The sequence below is a fragment of the Silurus aristotelis genome (genome assembly GCF_946808225.1).
Source record: "Silurus aristotelis genome assembly, chromosome: 9".
Classification (NCBI taxonomy): domain Eukaryota; kingdom Metazoa; phylum Chordata; class Actinopteri; order Siluriformes; family Siluridae; genus Silurus; species Silurus aristotelis.
Window position 1 is genome coordinate 13,163,504 of NC_139582.1, and position 18,174 is coordinate 13,181,677.

The 18,174-nt window shown below is 36.1% G+C and overlaps 1 protein-coding gene across 2 annotated transcripts in view; it reads right to left on the minus strand.

Moving 5' to 3' along the window:
- The window catches only part of cdh8 (cadherin 8), a 136,618-nt gene extending 119,268 nt beyond the window's left edge, over positions 1 to 17,350 (minus strand). Inside the window, exons 1-2 of one of the 2 annotated variants that reach the window (XM_083550863.1) lie at positions 16,879 to 17,350; positions 14,774 to 15,197 (exon numbers count right to left, since the gene is read on the minus strand). In XM_083550863.1, the coding sequence (XP_083406989.1) occupies positions 14,774 to 15,031 (258 nt within the window). In that variant the 5' untranslated portion in view covers positions 15,032 to 15,197; positions 16,879 to 17,350. The remainder of the gene's footprint in view (positions 1 to 14,773; positions 15,198 to 16,878) is intronic. The other variant, XM_083550864.1, reaches the window with a different exon arrangement.
- Between the last annotated feature and the right edge of the window lie 824 nt (positions 17,351 to 18,174).

Here is an 18,174-nt window from a genome sequence, read left to right on the forward strand (position 1 = left end):
AGACTAGGTTCTAGTTTGAGTACACTTCAGTTCCAAAGGAAAAAAATAAAGCATGTGGTCACAAAACTTATTAATGGGCACAAAGCCAGAAACATGGCGAAATAGACAAGCTGTCAGGGAGGCGTTAATGTGATCCCACAGCTCAATTGGACTCGGAGCAGCGACCCAGCATTTATTACAGTCACCAAGAAAGAGAGTAAAAGAAAGAGAGAGAGAGAGAGAGAGAGAGAGAGAGAGAGAGAGAGAGAGAGAGAGAGAGAAAACCTCTTGGTTAAAGCCTTCTGTGTGTAATCTACAGCTCTTGGCTAAAATAACACCCCGAATCAAGCACAATAAAAGCTCCAAAAGAAGAGTAAATCAGACCGTGAGCCTCACAGAAACTGCCTCACAATGGAGATTTAAACATCCAGACATTTCAACATGTTTATTTCAGGCGCTTTGATGCTAATACTGCTGTAATAGCATGAAAAAGGGATCTGTATGCATCATAAATTGTTATAGACAAGCTAACAAACGCTTGAGTGCCTTCAGATCTATTCCAGCTTCAGATGGATGTTAAAGCTGGGCGTGTTTGCGTCTAGTCTGCAACTAGCTCTGCTAAATCTTTTGCTAATATATTTCTCCAGCATTCAGACTTGAACATATATGTGTATAGTTGGGATAACAGAGCTCTGAGCTCCATTAAATCACCTGCAGCTTCAAAAGAAGGTATGAATTCAGAGAGATTAGTGGTCAGAGGCTTTTGAAGATTCCAGCAATCACTTCTGGTTAGCAACTAGGCTGCTAATTCCTCTGATAATGCCTTCGTTATCATTAGATTTTCAACATTTCAGTCACATTAAGCTACATAAAATATTGGTTTTGAATAGTCTAAAGATCTAGGAGGTTCCTGGGGAGGGTTAAACTCAAGAACCATGTAGATGGATTTGAACTGTTATTAATATAAACAGTTGCTACTGCTATAATGGCTTGAGAATAGAATCATCAGGAACATTTCAACACTTAAGTCTACAACAGTGAACAGTTGATAACCAATGCAGTAATCGAACTGTAATGAATAAATTTTAGTTGTCACCCAGATGAGGATGGGTTGTCTTTTGGGCATTGTTACTCTAGAGGATTCTTCCTCATATTGTCTCAAATAGTTTTTCCTTGCCACATTCCCCAATGGCTTGCTCTTTAGGTTTAAACTTAAAAACTATATAGATTGAAAATGTATATTTGTAATCTCTGTATAGCTGCTTTCAGATAAAAAATGCTATACAAATATTAAATTGAATTAACCATAAATGGATATATTCATGGTAATGAACGCTCAATTTAATTATTTTTCAGCTTTAACCAAAACATGATTTCAGTCCCATGGTGGATTAGTGTTCACAGATGGACACTAAAGACCACTGTCTTTACCACTATTCACTATCCTGATAATTCCATATGCTAATACTCTCATTAGCATTCAATTTTCATCAATTTAGTCAAATAAACCTGCTATTTCTGCCATAATGCCATTAAAATTATAATTATTTCTTAAAAATAAAGTTTATTATGCTAACAAATGAACTAGTGGTTTCACGTGGATGTTAAAAATAACTGTTTTTACTACTGGTAAGTAACTAGGCTAGACTAGTAACAACTCTTTTTCAAACACTACGATTAGCCTCTTCTCTTTGAAGTTGCAGTCAAATCAAGCTGCAAAAGTATAAATATTGGTCCAAATATTTTTATTTATTCTAACATTGGGCTAGCTTTCATCTTTTTATTTATTTTATAATAATGTCACTGGTTGGATTAAAACCCAAGCATTTTTTATTTGTTGGTCTGCTAATTCTTCTGCTGGGACTTACAGACTTTTAACACTGTGACAAGACGATGTCAAAATGACATACTCTATTTGTGAATCATAAATACTTCGAATCACACAAAAAGATTTCAGAGCTATTTTGGATCTACTTTCTACTTCATATCCATCCTCAAATGAAAGCCTGATTTCAATCAGAGATAGAACTAGCACTCACAGATGGATGCTAATGATGACTGTCTTTGTTTCTGATTAGCAACTAGGCTGCTAATTCTTTTGCTAACACCCTCATTAGCATCTAATCTTTAACTTTTCAGTCACAAATCTGCCAATTTTTTAAGGATGTCATTCACATAAAAGGTAATGCTTTCTTTTTTTATTATTATTTCATTGAGTGAATATGTTCAAAATTAGACAGATTTGAATTGTTAGTTAATACCCTCTGTAGCATTTTTAAATTTTTATTACAAAGGAATGTTATAATAAAAATTATATTAATAACAGCATAATGAAGATTTACTTAAAGATAACTATGCAAATTCTCTTTTACTTCATTTTATTGCAACACATTTAATGTTATTTATTTATTTTAGTGTCAATTCTATTTCATCTGATTTTTATTGTTTAAATTTTTTATCCATTTGTATTCTTTTTATTTTATTTTTAAAATAATAGATCATTTTAGATCATGAACCAGTCTTTAAAAGCATGTCACTGCATGCCGCATGGTGTATTGTCACTTATGTGACAAATTAAAAACTGGAATTTGAATTTAAGAGTTTGTTTGGTAGAGGATTGTTTCTATTGCTATTGTACATATTTATCGACAAAGGTTTCTGAATGTAATTCTAGGTATATTACATAATGCCAACTCTTCTTTCCTAGGTAAACAATTAACACTCAAAAAAAAAAAAAAAAAAAAAACGATACAGACTATGAGAAACACAGTAAAACAAAAACAAACAAAAAAAACATTCAAGCTTATTGCTTTCTAAGTCAGCTTGATGCAAGGCTTCAAGTTTTTTTAATTCAAATTCAATTTTTTTCCAAATGAATGATATTTGTATATCTGGTACAGTGTAATCTGCACAAAAAGTCATCAGGTAACCATGCAGCCATCATCGTACAGGATATTTTGATTGAACGGATATTTAAGGCAAGTGCTAGCTAAATGGATAAGGCTCTGGATTACTTATCAGAAGGTCATGGTTTTAAGCCCTTTCACGCTGCCACTGTTGGGCCTTGAGCAAGGCTCCTATCCCTCTTTGCCCCACGGAGGTGTATCATGGCTGATTTGACGCAAATAAAGAATTTCACTGTGCATCAATGTAATGTGACAAGTCCAAGACTTTTTCTTAAAACTAACAGTGCTAATGAGTGTCCTCCATCCATCTAGGCCTCTATACAAATCAAACCTCAACCCCCCCCACCTCCAACCCCACCACGAGAGCGCCTCCCTGTGGGCTGATTCTCACCAACGCATCGACCAGCTCACTTTAATAAGTGTGAGAGACGCTCGTTAGAGGTGGGAGATCGACGAGTTGAGAGACGGTTGGAGTGTAAACAACAAATAGTCAATTTCTTTTTTCTTTTTAGTCTTTCGCAAGCATAAAAATGTTTCAGCCAAGAAGAAAAACTCCTGAACAGCAGGTGAAATTCAGAGCTGTGATTCTCAGGTGTGGATCAGCAGTGAGGTGGTAGATTATTGATGCACCGCATGAGATAAAGCAGCTCGGAGCAAAGTTCAGCTTTCAGCAGTCAAGAGAAACAACAAAAAAAAAAAGGAAAAAAGAGAGAAACAGGTAGATCATCAAACATTTATAACTTAACAGTGCTAAATAAAACAATCTCTTAAATCGGTGTGTGTGATATTGCCTTAGCTGAAGTAAGAACAGTGGAAAAAAAGATTTTAGAAAACAAGGATAGGATTGCAGCACAAAGCGTATGTCTATTTTTTCAAAGCAACATTATAATTTTTTTTTTGTTTCATTTAAAGAAAAGAAAAAATCCAACAGTGGTTCAGCAGTGCATCCGAGTTGAACTGACATGTGGCTGCTGGTTAACATGAAAAAGATGGAGAACTGGAATATTTTTATATCTGTGACATTACCCTGGCTGTCTCCTTTAAGCCATAGTATACCAGAGAAATCAGCTTAGATCTGCAACTCCTGCTCACTCATCCCTCGCTTGACAAAGTGAGCGAAACGCTGCAAACGCACTCAGCACAGCTCTAATGCAGGCAAACATTAGATTTATATCCTGTTTCTCCAGAACTCCATGAAACTAATCCACTCAGGCTTTCATTACCAAATGACAGAGCGCTACTAATTAATATTTGATAGGAAAGTAATCCATATTTAATACAGCAATGTAATTAATAATAACATCATGAATATTTCAAGGTTAAGTTGTAGGATTGAAATGAGAATATAAGGAAGATGTCATGGAGCTCCTCGTTTGGATGCAGTGTGGTTCCGTGGAACAGCCTAACGAACATATCAAAAGTGCTATAGATATTAAATATGATTCATTTGAAAGCCTTGCCCTAATTATTCATATATGATTCATATTTTCTGTGCTGAATGTATTACCAGCAGCAAACAAATTATGAGTCTTCAGAAGTTGTTTTTTTTTCTTCTTTTGTATGTGTTTATATTTTAATGGCTGCAACCGGAATGAATCTAGCTAGCATTTATTTTTGTTTTTTCTAATATTCTCTCATTGTGAATTTCATCGTAACTTTCAATTTACAGAGTACTTTTTTCTGCCAAACTAATTTGTAAAACAGATCACAAGACGTTTCTCCATCTTTATCGCACGGTGCAGCTGAAAATAACACGCTCATATGAGTGTATTTGTTTGAAAACTTTATAATTTCTGTAGTAACAGAGCATCCACAGGGACATGATTGGTCAAGCTTCCATTAACAAAACCCTTATTTCATTTCAATAGAAGAAGCCCCCAATATCATTACTTTGTAACAGTACAGTAAAGCTGACAACATTAAAGCTTTTACGCATGATCTTGTTTGAGATAGCATGTCATGATTTACGCATGATCATGTTTAGAATGATTGTTTGAGATAGCAGTGTATTTTTTCTTCATAACTTCAAGAGAAGGATCTACAGCTGGTAGTATTACTGCCCCACAGCTACAGAGACAGTTCTGGTTTCATCTTCTGTTCACATCTTTTTCCATCTTTCCAGTCCCCCACCTTCCACAAACATGGCAGAAAGTGGACTAGCTAAGATAAATTGCTGCTAGATGAATGTGTGTACATGGTGCCACGCAATGGACTGGGATTCTGCTTAGGAGAAATCTTTTCGTCATCTTTTAAATATTCCTGGGACAAGATCTGTTCCTAGCAATCTTCAGGTTGCTGGAAAAGACCCAGCATCTACCATGACCCTGACAATGATAACAGGGTTAGCGAATTAACATATCTTTAAAGATTGATAATAAAGAAGCTTGTAAAAATCAGGACTGTTTATAGCTTCAATAACATACACTATATAGACAAAGGTTTGTGGACACCTGACTTTAAGATTTGTATGTGTTTTTTGAACATGCCATTTCACATTTAGTTCCCTTTTGCTATTATAATATGATCCACTCTTCTGGGAAGATGTTCCACTAGATTTTGGAGTGTGCTTGTGGAGATTAGTTGATTAGTTAGTAAAGTCAGGTACTGATGTAGGGTGAGGAGGAATAGGGTGCAGACTGTTTTCCATCACAAAGGTTTTTAATAGCATTGCAGTCAAAGGCCTGCATCAGGATGGGGGACTCTCTGTGCAGCTGGAGATGTTCCACATCAACAGCCTGGAGACCCATGAAATTACGAAGTAACACAGAAGCTTTGAAGATGGATTTGGACTGTACTTAATGTCAACAGTCTGCCACAATGACTCAGAACTTCAGTTTGCATTTGATCACCATCACTGAACACCTCAACATCGATTAGCTTTAAAATGGATATTTGGTGTCACCCAGATGAGGATGGGTTCCTTCTTGAGTTCCTGGTTTCTCAGGGAGCGTTTCTTTGCCACAGTCGCCACCGGCTCACTCATTAGGGACAAACGTACACTTTTTAGACAATGTCCATTGTTAAAAGCGCTATATAAATAAAAAAGGAGTTGATTTGAATTGAATCAAAGCTTTATAGCAGGTCACTCAAGATCTTATATTCCAACCCATGTAAACCATCTTCATTGAGCTGGCTTTGGAAACAGGGGTATTGTTATGCTGGAAAATGTTTGGGTCTCCTAGTTCACCTGATGGGAAAATGTAATACTACCACATTCAAAGACATCCTGTACAATTGTGTGCCTCCTAACAGTTTGAAGAAGAGCAACATATGGATGAAAAAGTCCCTATATCTTTTTCCAGGTAGTGTAAGATTATTTCATTTACATTGCACAATGTTAAATATAGCACTAAACAGATAAATAAAACAATATATATATATATATATATATATATATATATATATATATATATATATATATATATATATATATATATATACATATATATATATATATATATATATATATATATATATATATATATATATATATATATATATATAAATAATGTTGTGTTTTTTATTTATTTATTTATTTTTAGGAATTAAATCCTACAAAGCAGTTTCGCAGAAATCCATTACATTTCTTTTTTCATTTACTTCAATTCTAAACAACCAAAAAAAAGAAGGCTGATAATAATAATGAGGATGATGATGATTATGAATGATGCTGCTGCTGCTGATGATCCGCTGTAAGAAGACAAACATCCATTCAGGTGGTAACAATGAAATTATTTTGTCCTCTATCTGCATTAGACTGAGTGTTTTAGTCCTTATTTAAATTAGTTTTTTGTTAAGCAATTGTTTATCGTCTTTAACAAAGTTTGCAGAGGCTTTGACTCGGTACTTTCATCACTGTAACCACGAGACACATTCATCAGCCGGTGAGTTGTAAAGCTAACACGATTTCTCCACCTGAAAAGACTATCACACCTTAGTTTCAGGGAAAAGAAAAGGGAGAAAAATCTATAGTGTAGCTCATGCTATTATAAGCCAAGCACATTATCCATCTTGTGTTGTCAGACGGCTTGTTGGAGGCACCAAAGGGAAACGTTGTTTAAAGACACATCCATTTTCTTTGCTGAATAAATAATCAAAGCCACTTTCTCACGTTGAAACCGACAGGCAATGAAATCCCACGACATCGCCCAGGCCTCCTGAATATTAATAGCTTGTTATCAATACTCTCTGTGACAAATGCTTAAAAAAATCCCATCCGAGATAAAAGCATAAGGAGCTCGTCTTTTGTGTACAGTGCATCTGTGGAGAGACGGAAAAGAACAGAGTCCACAATTATCCATTCTGATCCTGCATTATGCCAAATTACAGCCAGAAGAGAAGAAAATAAAAGAGTGCAGGCAAAACAATTTTGCTGACATTTCCCATTTCCTATAATCAAACCCATGACATAAACAAACCTGTATTTACTAGATCTTTGTTGTGTAGAGATAACGATTTGCTCCGCCCCTTCACTCGCTTCCAAATACTTATTCTTGAATAAAGCTGTCAGTTTGTAATCTGCCATCATTACAGAATGTAAATGACACTGATGAAGGGAACAGAGATGATTGAAAGATAATGTCATGACAACTTTTATTTGATGCTTAGAGCATCCATAATAATAATAATAATAATAATAATAATAATAATAATGATAAAAGTATTTTCTCATCTCATCTTTAAATGCTGTGTGTAATGCAAATCAGCTCATCATACAAAAAGTGAAGGACACATCAAAGGACATGCCTTTCAGTTTCTTTCCAAATTTTCATCTACATTTTAAACACAAAATATTTAATGTGTGCATGTCATTAAGCTTAAAACAAGTGGCTGACTATCTGTAGTACAATCACAAAACTAAAACAACAAAAATATCTAATAATATTACATTTTTGCATGCAATTAATGTTCCTCTTAGTAGATGCATTTAAAACTTGTGGGGAAAGTCATCGTACATGCCCTCAAAAATCTATTATTGGAGCTCAGTATAGAGTATTATCAATGCAATTTGTATCATACAATCTACAAAAGTTGAATGTATTGTCACTTGCTATTTAAACAGGGAAAAAAGGCACGTTGATGTTTAATTTTTTATTAGTTTTATTCAGTCAAACACACAATGTAAATGTCATTCGTTACTGTACTTTATGTGCTTTTTAAAGTATCTGTACTTTACTAAAGTATTTCTATTTGGGGAGACTTTTACTTTCACTTCACTACATTTCAAATTCAAATATCTCACTTTTTACTCAACTACATTTTGCAAAAATTAGTTGTTCCTTTTTATTTATAAGCGGATAAAAACGTAACTGTTCAAACACACAGCAATCCACCAATTATCACCAACATACAGTTCAGCGTCAGTGCAAAGGCAAGCAGAACATTTTGAGAGGAATAAATAAATAGAAGAAACTCCTGACTCGAACTCGCCACAACACCGTGACCTTTTTTGCTTGATTTTATTTTAGAAGTAGTTAAAAAGAAAGTTTTGGGTTTAAGATAATTGTAATAGATATTAATGTGTTTGACTCATTAATATTGTTCTATTAATAGATCGATGTGCTGAGAGTAACATTAGTGTCTTTTCACATACCGTATTTTTCGGACTATAAGCTGCTACTTTTTTCCCACGTTTTGAACCCCGCGGCTTAAACAACGAAGCGGCTAATTTCTGGATTTTTCCTGGGTTTTTCCCGGTTTCACAAACTTCAAGCCAAAAAACTGAACCCCATAACATTAGACCAATGAAATTTCTGAATGGAAACGAAAAAAAACGCACTTTACCTGTGTTCTGAGCTGCACGGCATCGGGAGAAAAACTTTCACCGGTGTTGATTTTTAAACGCATGACGATGCAAAAAGATAAACTCCAGAGAGAAATAGTTGTGAAAGGAAGGAGGAAGACAGTGAACAATGACTTACTTGGTAGGCTACTGTTTGGATACAAGCCGTTGTAACGCGTTGAGTCTGGGTGAAGGAATAGCTCGCTAACTCCAGTTGCAAATGAAATCTTATAAGCACAGACAGGTTTCCAAAACGGGTGTTCTTTTATTTTTCTTGGCAACAGCGTTATGGGTTAGTCAAAGAAACTTAGAAATGAGCATCAGAAAATAATGAGCACACAATCCACAGTCTTACACACACACACATGCAGTAATACCGGAAGAATGCAGTGACGTGCTGTTCCCAATATGCCGCTCTACTCTTAAAGGAGCCACAACATATTTCACCCGTTACAGGGTGTAACAGACACTCTCTTTCAGTAAAGCCTGTGTAAAGTTCATTAGTTTCAGTGTAGACACAGTGTGCGGCTTATACACAGGTGCGGCTTATTTACGTTAAAAATAAAAGTATTTGTAAAATTCAGTTTATATAACGGTGCGCTTTATAGTCCGGAAATTACGGTAAGTTGATTTAGCAAGAATATTGTGACAAAAATTATAATAGTAACATTATAGCCCTAATAAATTGTAGTACTTTGGATATTTAAGAACTTTTACTTAATTCAAAGTTTAAAAAATGCACTTTTACTGGAGTAATATTTTAAATACTGTATCTTTAAGTCAACCACATGGTTTGTGTACTTCGTCCAACACTGTTTTTTTTTTTTGTTTGTTTTTTTTGTATTTTATTATTTCATTGTAATTTTAATATAAATGTCATATGATTGATGTTGGTTATTTATGCATTTACATTAGTATTTTATTGTTGCTGATATTTTTGACATTTTTATAGAAAATGATTCACACAATATTATTCTCTTCCACGCTTCTCTTACATAGATAAGAACACAGTGACTTTTCTGCTAAATTTGAGATTCAACCAAAGAAAACATGAAAAAACATCTGCAAATTGTATCTGGAAACCAACATGCATGAAAACATTGTTCATTTTGTAATTATTTATATTCAATTCATGATTGTATTTAATTTAATTATAAAATGGCATGAGTATCCTACATAATTAGAGTAAAAATATTAAAAAGTTCATTCTCAACAAACATTTGTTTATTGACTATAAAGCAGATCTTAAAAATGCACATATCAAAATATTGATTTTAAAACTTTTGAATGGTATTTGAATATGCAAATGAGTTCTGAGAGCCCTTTTAACCAGCAGTGATAAAACATCTCAGAAATCAGCAGCATTGATGAAACTGATGAAACTTGAAATCAACACCATATTGTACATAATGATCGGTGGAAAGAGATAGGCTGAATCTGTGACCATAATTAATATTCAAGACATCATTACATCATCATGGCTGTAAACACAAGTTAATCTTTTCGTTTCAATCTGAAATGCATTTATTTATTTTTTTTTTTCACAAGGATTTCCTGTGTATAGCGTGGACACACACACACAAATGTGAAGTTACACTTTAATTGATTCCAACTATGAAGCAGAAGACAGAATAGTATCGCTATATTTCCTTCTATTTTACTTCCTATTTCCAATTCTTTCTCTTTTTTTCTTTCTCCCACTCTCTTTGATCTCTCTTTTCTATTCTCTTTCTTCTTGCCATTTTTCCATATTTTCCCCCTTTCTGCTCCTCTATTTATCCCTCAGCCATCATTCAGCCTTTCTGTCTCTCTTCTCTTTCTCTTTTCTGTCGTTGCCATCCATGATTCCGCATTTATTCTAACTGTTCTCTCTGACAGGCAATTGGTGCTGAAGGGAAGCACACACACACACTCGTGCACACACACACACACACACACACACACACACACACACACACACACACACACACACACTTATTGTCTCTCTCTCTCTCTCTCTCTCTCTCTCTCTCTCTCTCTTTCTCTCTCTCTCTCTCTCGCTCTCTCTCTCTTTTACATTCTCTCTCTCTCTCTCTCTCTCTCTCTCTCTCTCTCTCTCTCTCTCTCTCTCTCTCACACACACACACACACACACACACACACACACACACACACACCAACATGTTGGTATTTATATGGAATATTAACTTTGGGCTTTATTTGACTGTCCCCCAAATGCAGTGTGTTCTTTATATTGTAAAACTGAACCTCACTTTTATCCTCAATGATGCTAAAAGAAACAACACACACTAGAGATTTACCCTGAAAATCCTGATCATTATAACCTCAATTTATAACCTTGACTTACCTGGTCAATGCTAACGTAAAATTCAATAACATTTACCCCAGTGTTAATTCCAGTAATATTAGCCTTATCCTCAGGAACACTAACATCATCCTCAAAGACACTAACTTTTTCTTCAGGGACACTAACCTAAACCTCAGTAACACGTTAATTGTAATGATATTATATTTAAACTTAATTATGCTCATTTTAACCTTTATAACAGTAATATTAACCTCAATAACAGTAACTTTAACCTCAATAACAATAATCTATAATCTATAAAATAATCTATAATTACATTAACATTTACCTAAATGTCACTAACTTTAACCTTAATAACAGTATCTTTAACCTTAACAAATGCAACATTGTGCTTAATGACATTAACTTTTAACAGAAATATTTACCTCAATAACAGTAACTTTAACCCCAATATCACTAATCTTTACCTCAATGACATTCATTCTAAGGTCAATAACAGCAACTTTCACTTCTAACAATAATTCTAACCTCAATAACAATAACTTTTACCTCAATGACATTAGATTTAACCACAATAACAGTAACTATAATCTAAATGTAATTTATGTACACTAACTTTAACATAAATATCAGAAACTTTTACCTCAGTAAAATTAACTTTTAACTCAGTAACAGAAACTTTTACCTCAGTGACATTAACTTTAAAATCAATAACAGTAACTTTAATGTTAATAGTAACTTTTACCTCAATAACATTAACTTTTACATTAACTTACATTAAACTATGCAATGATACCAAGTTTAACTTAAATGATACCAAATTAAACATCAATAACAGTAACTTTAACCTCAATCTCAGAACCTTCAATAAAAAAAACACAATAACAATTTTAATACACTTACATTTTAACATTACAACTTTAAGCTCAGTACCTAAAAATTAACAATTTTATGTTTAAAAAAAAAACCTGCTTGTACTGACATGTAACTACAAAGTAAAAATCGTGTTCTATTATTATCTGTATAGAATAGTATAGTATAGAAGCACTCTTTCTCTCTCTCTCTCTCTCTCTCTCTCTCTCTCTCTCTCTCTCTCTTTTTCTATTGTCTCTCTTTTTTTTTTACCCACACACCCACACACAAACTTGATTCATTTTTTTTAATTAGTGTAAAGAAGAGAATGAGAAAATTCTGAGTGCAAATCTTACATGATAAAGGAAGAAAGGAGACATTAGGAGAGTGCTAGAGAGAGAGCGAAAGAGAGAGAAAGAGAGAGAGAGAGAGAGAGAGAGAGAGAGAGAGAGAGAGAGAGAGAGAGAGAGAGAGATTGAGAGCAATGATGGAGGAGCAGAAAGGTTTTCAATCTCCTTTGCCATGCTACGACTTCCCTATCTCCCTGCGATGTGTCACTTATCTGCTCTCTGCAAGAAACCTTCACCAGCACTTAACCTTGCACGAAAGAAATACAAAATAAATAAATAAAATGCCATCGATATAAAAATGGTACTCAATCCACTGCAACTCACCAAGAATCCAAATCCCTCAATTATCCTGCCTTAGACCAAGTGCATTTTCTGCCACGAAACAGTCATGACACAAACGGCGTCAGAGAAAGAAATATTCATCGCTTATTGAGCTTTCTGTGGTCTTTTCCATCACACTCACACAGCGAGAGTAACATTAGGACAGCAGAATTAGCCGGGAAAGCATCTGCTTAATTCACCTCGGAGATTAAGTGCGCTTATTCCATTTGTTTATTTATTTCTGCTGATCAAAAGAACCAACGATCCTTTTAAAAAGCCCCTTTAATTGCAGCTCGTGAAAAACTGATATGCCGCCTAAGGACATTTTATTGTCGCTGTGATGTTGGGACAAAAAGTGTAAAGCTTGTATTCATTTTACATGCCTATGTGGCATTAAAGACTGAGGAAGAGAGAGAGAGAGAGAGAGAGAGAGAGAGAGAGAGAGAGAGAGAGAGACAGAAACAGAGAGAGAGAGAGAGAGTAATTAGCTGATCTGCTGCCAAACTTCGGGCTTGGAGATCGTTTTCCACCTCGCTGAGGTTGAGGACGGAACCTCAATCAGCACTGCGGCCCCGAAGTGCACCAAGTTAAACGATCCACTGGCAAAACGCAATATGTCACAGTCTAAACTCTGCCTGATGGATATGCAACACTAATACCACCTCATGTTCATAGATTTGCTTGTGGAATTGTACAATTCTTCTTGTACCAGTTGGTGAATAATGCTATAGTTACAGCAGCGAGTGTGGTTAGTGGACATGTGGGTTTAGAGGTTGTTTGGATTAGCAGTCACTCTGGGTTAGCGATCATAGAGTGAAAAGCTCTTGCTTGCTATTTACAATAGTTCGAAGGTTTGGGTTCAGATAAAGAGACTGACAAAGCCAGATTTCTCATTTTAACATTTGCAACAAGCAAAAAAAGCTTTGCTGAAACTGTAGATTTAAATAAAAATGTGGAAGTTGAAGACATTGAGAAAATTCAACAAACAGTAAGATAAAAAGGAATAAAAGAGAAGAGAGGATACAAAAAAGAAGAACAGCAAAGGAAAGCAAAGGAAGGAAAGGAAATATGACAGAAAGCATACACAGAAGCAAAGGAAAAAGAAAACAAAGGAACAGAATTAAGAAAATATGAAGTAAAATAAAAAAGGAAATGAAAGAAAAGAACAACAGACAGGAAAACCTATTAGAGAAAAGCAAGAAATGTGTGAGAAAAATGAAAGGAGAAAAAAAGAAAACAGAAAACAGACAGAAAAGAAGGAAAACGATTGAAAACCTAATGAAAGAGGCTTAAAGAAAGAACAAAACTTATGACTTTTTTTCGTTCTTGTCTACACAAATAAAAGAAAGAAAGGGATAAGGTGAAAGGGCAATTCTACATGAGATTTAAAGTAATTTTACTGAGGTTTCACTACAAACGCTGTATTTTGGTTGCTTTGCTTTCAAAACTGTGTGCTTGCTAAGGCTTTTTGATTTTTGATAAGAAGAGATGAAATGACTGCATCTAAAGAGCACCAACCAATCCCACAGTCATGAAAAAACTAAAACACACACACTATCATTTATTCCAGCCCATCTACCTCCATGACATGTATTGTGTATCTCCAGGCGAGGGATGGACAGAAGCTAGAAATCTGTCACTTGCTAAGAAAATCCAAGATCTGGCCAGTGATTTCACACCACACTGCTTTCACACACAGGTTCAGTTCAGCTTCAGGGCTCCTGAATGATTCAGAGCTCCCCCTTATGGTGTCCCTGGATCAAAGCTTTTACCATGATGCACTACAAACCAAGTTCTTTACTGATTTTGACCAAGGGGCGAGAAGATCTAGAGGAGAAGCTCTGAAACAATTCATAAATAATTTACACCATCTTTACTGAGCCCCAGGAGATACATCTGACTCTAGACACCATAACATCCCATGAAAATATGTCTAAATACTTGGCTCACAGTTTTGCCAAAATTCCAATTAACATCTACTGATTTCTTCAATCTCAGCTTTCTAATGCAGTTTTATGTCTTCTGCATCAGAATATGTAAGAAGGTTTATAAGGCTTGCCCAAATGCACATTGGATGAAAGTATCAATAAACCACTGAATCTAATTTCTTCATGAAGCTATCATTTATTTATTTTTTTAAATCCATGACCAGTAATTTTTGTCACTTTATTCTTGAGTCTTCCCAACTGCACAAACATTCATAAAGAAAATAAACCTTTTTTTCCCCAGTGTGATAGGCAACGCTTAACATCCAGCTGACAACGAAACCACTCACCCTGCCAACGAGGATCGGATCGGGTCCAGAGAATTCCTCCAACACGAACATTTGATTCCAAACCCATCCCCTTTTGGCTCGATGGAGGACGCGTCGTCCTTCCTGCTGAGAAGTCTCACTTTCTAAACTCGGCCTCGTTTCGAAACTTTGCGATTGGCCGACAAACTGTGCCGAGGAGCTGACGCATACACAGGTAATCCACGCCAGCAAGATCCGAGTCCACACGTCCCTCTGCATCTCCTCTTTCCGTTTTGGCATCTTCACAGTCTGACTTTACTAGTGCTCTCCTTTCCTTGTTCTTACTCCAGTTCTTCCAACTCAATACTCTTTCCGTGTCCCCAAGCTCGGGTTCATGTTGTCGTGGAGAAGCTGAGGTTTGCCTCCTGAGTGGGGGAAAACATGTAATCCATCGAGCTTCAGTCTTCTGTGCAGAAAAGAAAAACGAAGATGAGAAATAATTAGTACTAGAGCAGGCTTCTACATTTTGGGACAGGAGAGCCAAGGACAGCAATGTGTGCATGTTTAAAAAGGAGCTGTATGATTCAAGTGCCAGCTGTTCATGATGGTTTAGAGATAATTAAAAAAATAATCATCTGTGTGTGTATGTGTGTGTGTGTGTGTGTGTGTGTGTGTGTGTGTGTGTGTGTGTGTGTGTGTGTGTGTGTGTGTATATGAGTGCATGTGTGGGTGGGGGGGGGGGGGTGTTGTTTAATCAATATATAAATCAAATTTATTTTAAATAAATAAAACACCAATGTATTTTATGGTTCTAGTAACAAGTTGTCCTGCTGTACATGCCCTTGTCCATGTCAGGATTTTTTACACTATCTGAATAATAAATATTCTTTTAATCCCATAAAATATCTCTCTCGTGGGCTTTCCCTGCTTTCTCGGTTTATTAATTGCCGCAGGAATCTGAACCAGCAGCCGCACTGACTCCTCAGCTGTCAAACACTCTATTAGGCAGTGCTCTAAAATGTGATATTTTAATTACGGCATGAGCATCTACAAAATCAATATGATGTATGAAACTTAAATTCGACAAGATCGAAAACGATCTGCAGTCCATAAGCTAGGGTTTGAAGAAGTATTTAAGAAATGGCCATTAAATATCAATACATACTTAAATCCCAATGAAGGACAGAGATTGCAGGGAGGTTGGATGTTTTCCAAAAACACAACGTCTTACTATTCAAGATCGTTGTGCAAATCAAGCATGCAGTGAAGAGTGAAAGTATCGGAACCCAATGCTCGTCTTTTTAGTGGTTAGGTGGTTCAAAAAAATGACAAGAGCTTTAGAGATATAAAATGGACCTGAATGTGTACATGAAGTTGTCATCGTCATAATTATCCTGCTGCTTAACTGGTATCAGAAGTGCCACCAGATCCAATTCTTTTGAAAAATAGATGGATTTTTATTATTATTATAATTTTTTTTATTTAATGAGAGGACGTGTCAATAAACACATATGAAGTATATTTTACAATATGCTCATGGCAAACAAAAATAATTGATGCAAAAAAAACAAAAAAAAAAGATACAAAAAAGAGCAGGAAAAAGAGAGACAGATTTGATTTCAGCACCATAAGGGACGGACAGCTCCCCATCTGGGAAAGAAAGAAAAAAATCTGCCAAATTTTCTATGCAGCAAAATTAAAAATTGGGCAACATTTATGAATTTATTTACTTTCAACTCATTCATTTGCTCAAAGATGACTTATAACTGCATGCCATGATGCTTTACTTTTCACCCAAGTTACTAAAATCAAACTATGAGGTTAATAATGATGATGTTAATGATGACGAGGATGAGGATGGTGGTGATGCTGAGGGTGATGATGACAGAATGAATGCTATTGAATTCAATCAATAAAATGTGGATTGAAATGCTGTGCGACCTGATGCTCGAGTTTTCTGTCTGTTTCCATCTCTGATCAATCGATCAGAGACTCAAACACACAACATGCAGCTGACGCGTGCGTGCACACACACACACACACACACACACACACACACACACACACACACACACACACACACACACACACACACACACACACAGCATTCTGCACTCATGCACCTGTTCACACTGAATGCCACTTACCCGATCCGGCTGCGACGTCTCCTCTGTCGAGGGCTGGTTCAGAAATAAAGCCTCATCGCTGTGGGTCTGTGTGTGTTCGTGTGTATGTGAGTGGGAGAGAGAGAAAAAAGGAGAGAGAGGGAGAAATTAAGTGTGTGTGTATATATGTGTCCCTGTGTGTATGTGTGAGGGAAAGGAGAAGGAAGCAGGATAACGGAGGAGTGCGGACCACTGGAGATGTATGTATGCACGTGTCTGGAGCTCCGGCAGGCTGCTGAGAGCTGAGCGTGAGTGTGAGAGCGAGCGATGACTCCGTGTGTGTGTGTGTGTGTGCATATGTGTGTGTATGTGTGCGTGTGCATGCAAGAGGAGGAGGAGGAGGAGGAGTGTGTGAGGTGGGCTGAGCTTCAATCCATCTATCTGTCTATCTATCTATCCATCCATCCTTCTTTCTTGCTTTCTCTTGCTCTTGCTCTGAAGCTCAGAGAGGCTCTTGCACAAGGGGATGCACAAGTTTTAGGTATGCTCTCTCTCTCTGTCTCTCTCTCTCTCTCTGTATCTTACACACACACACACACACACACACACACACACACACACACACGTATGGGTGTCACAGCTCTCGTCACGCTTGCTTGTTTCGTTTCTGTCCCAGGATTAAAACTGTATTTTTGTACAGAGGCGAAGAAAGAGAGAAAGAGAGATGATATGTGTGTGTTCTGTTCCTTTATGTGTCACCAAAAATATATATATTATAATGTAAATATACATTTGTAGATATCAATAATGTAAATATACTTACATATACACATTTTATTTTATATTTCTTTAAATTTTTCCCTTTCCTTTATAATGCCAGCATTACACTTGTCATACAGTAAACACTGTTGTTGGTGTTGAAATCCATCAGATTTCCTCATCACGCATTTATGTCATTTATGTCACACAACCAATCAATATCATATATCTTATTAAGGGTTATTAAAGAAGAAAAAAAAGAAGGAAGAAGAGGAAGAAGAGGGTAAGTGTGTGAGCTGTACAGATCATCCTACAGTGTGTGTATAGTGTTATCTGACTGACTGAGTGCCCTCTAGTGGACAAAGTAAGATGTGAACGTTCTTGCGCACGCACGCACGCACGCGCACACACACACACACAAAATGGAGAGAGCGAGCGAGAGAGAGAGCGAGAGAGAGAGAGGGAGAGAGAGAGAGAGAGGCTAAAAAAAGAGTACACAGACAGGTAGATGGAGTGACATACAGAGGCATGAACAAACAGGTACATAGATAGTGGACAGAAGAATAGACAGACAGAAAG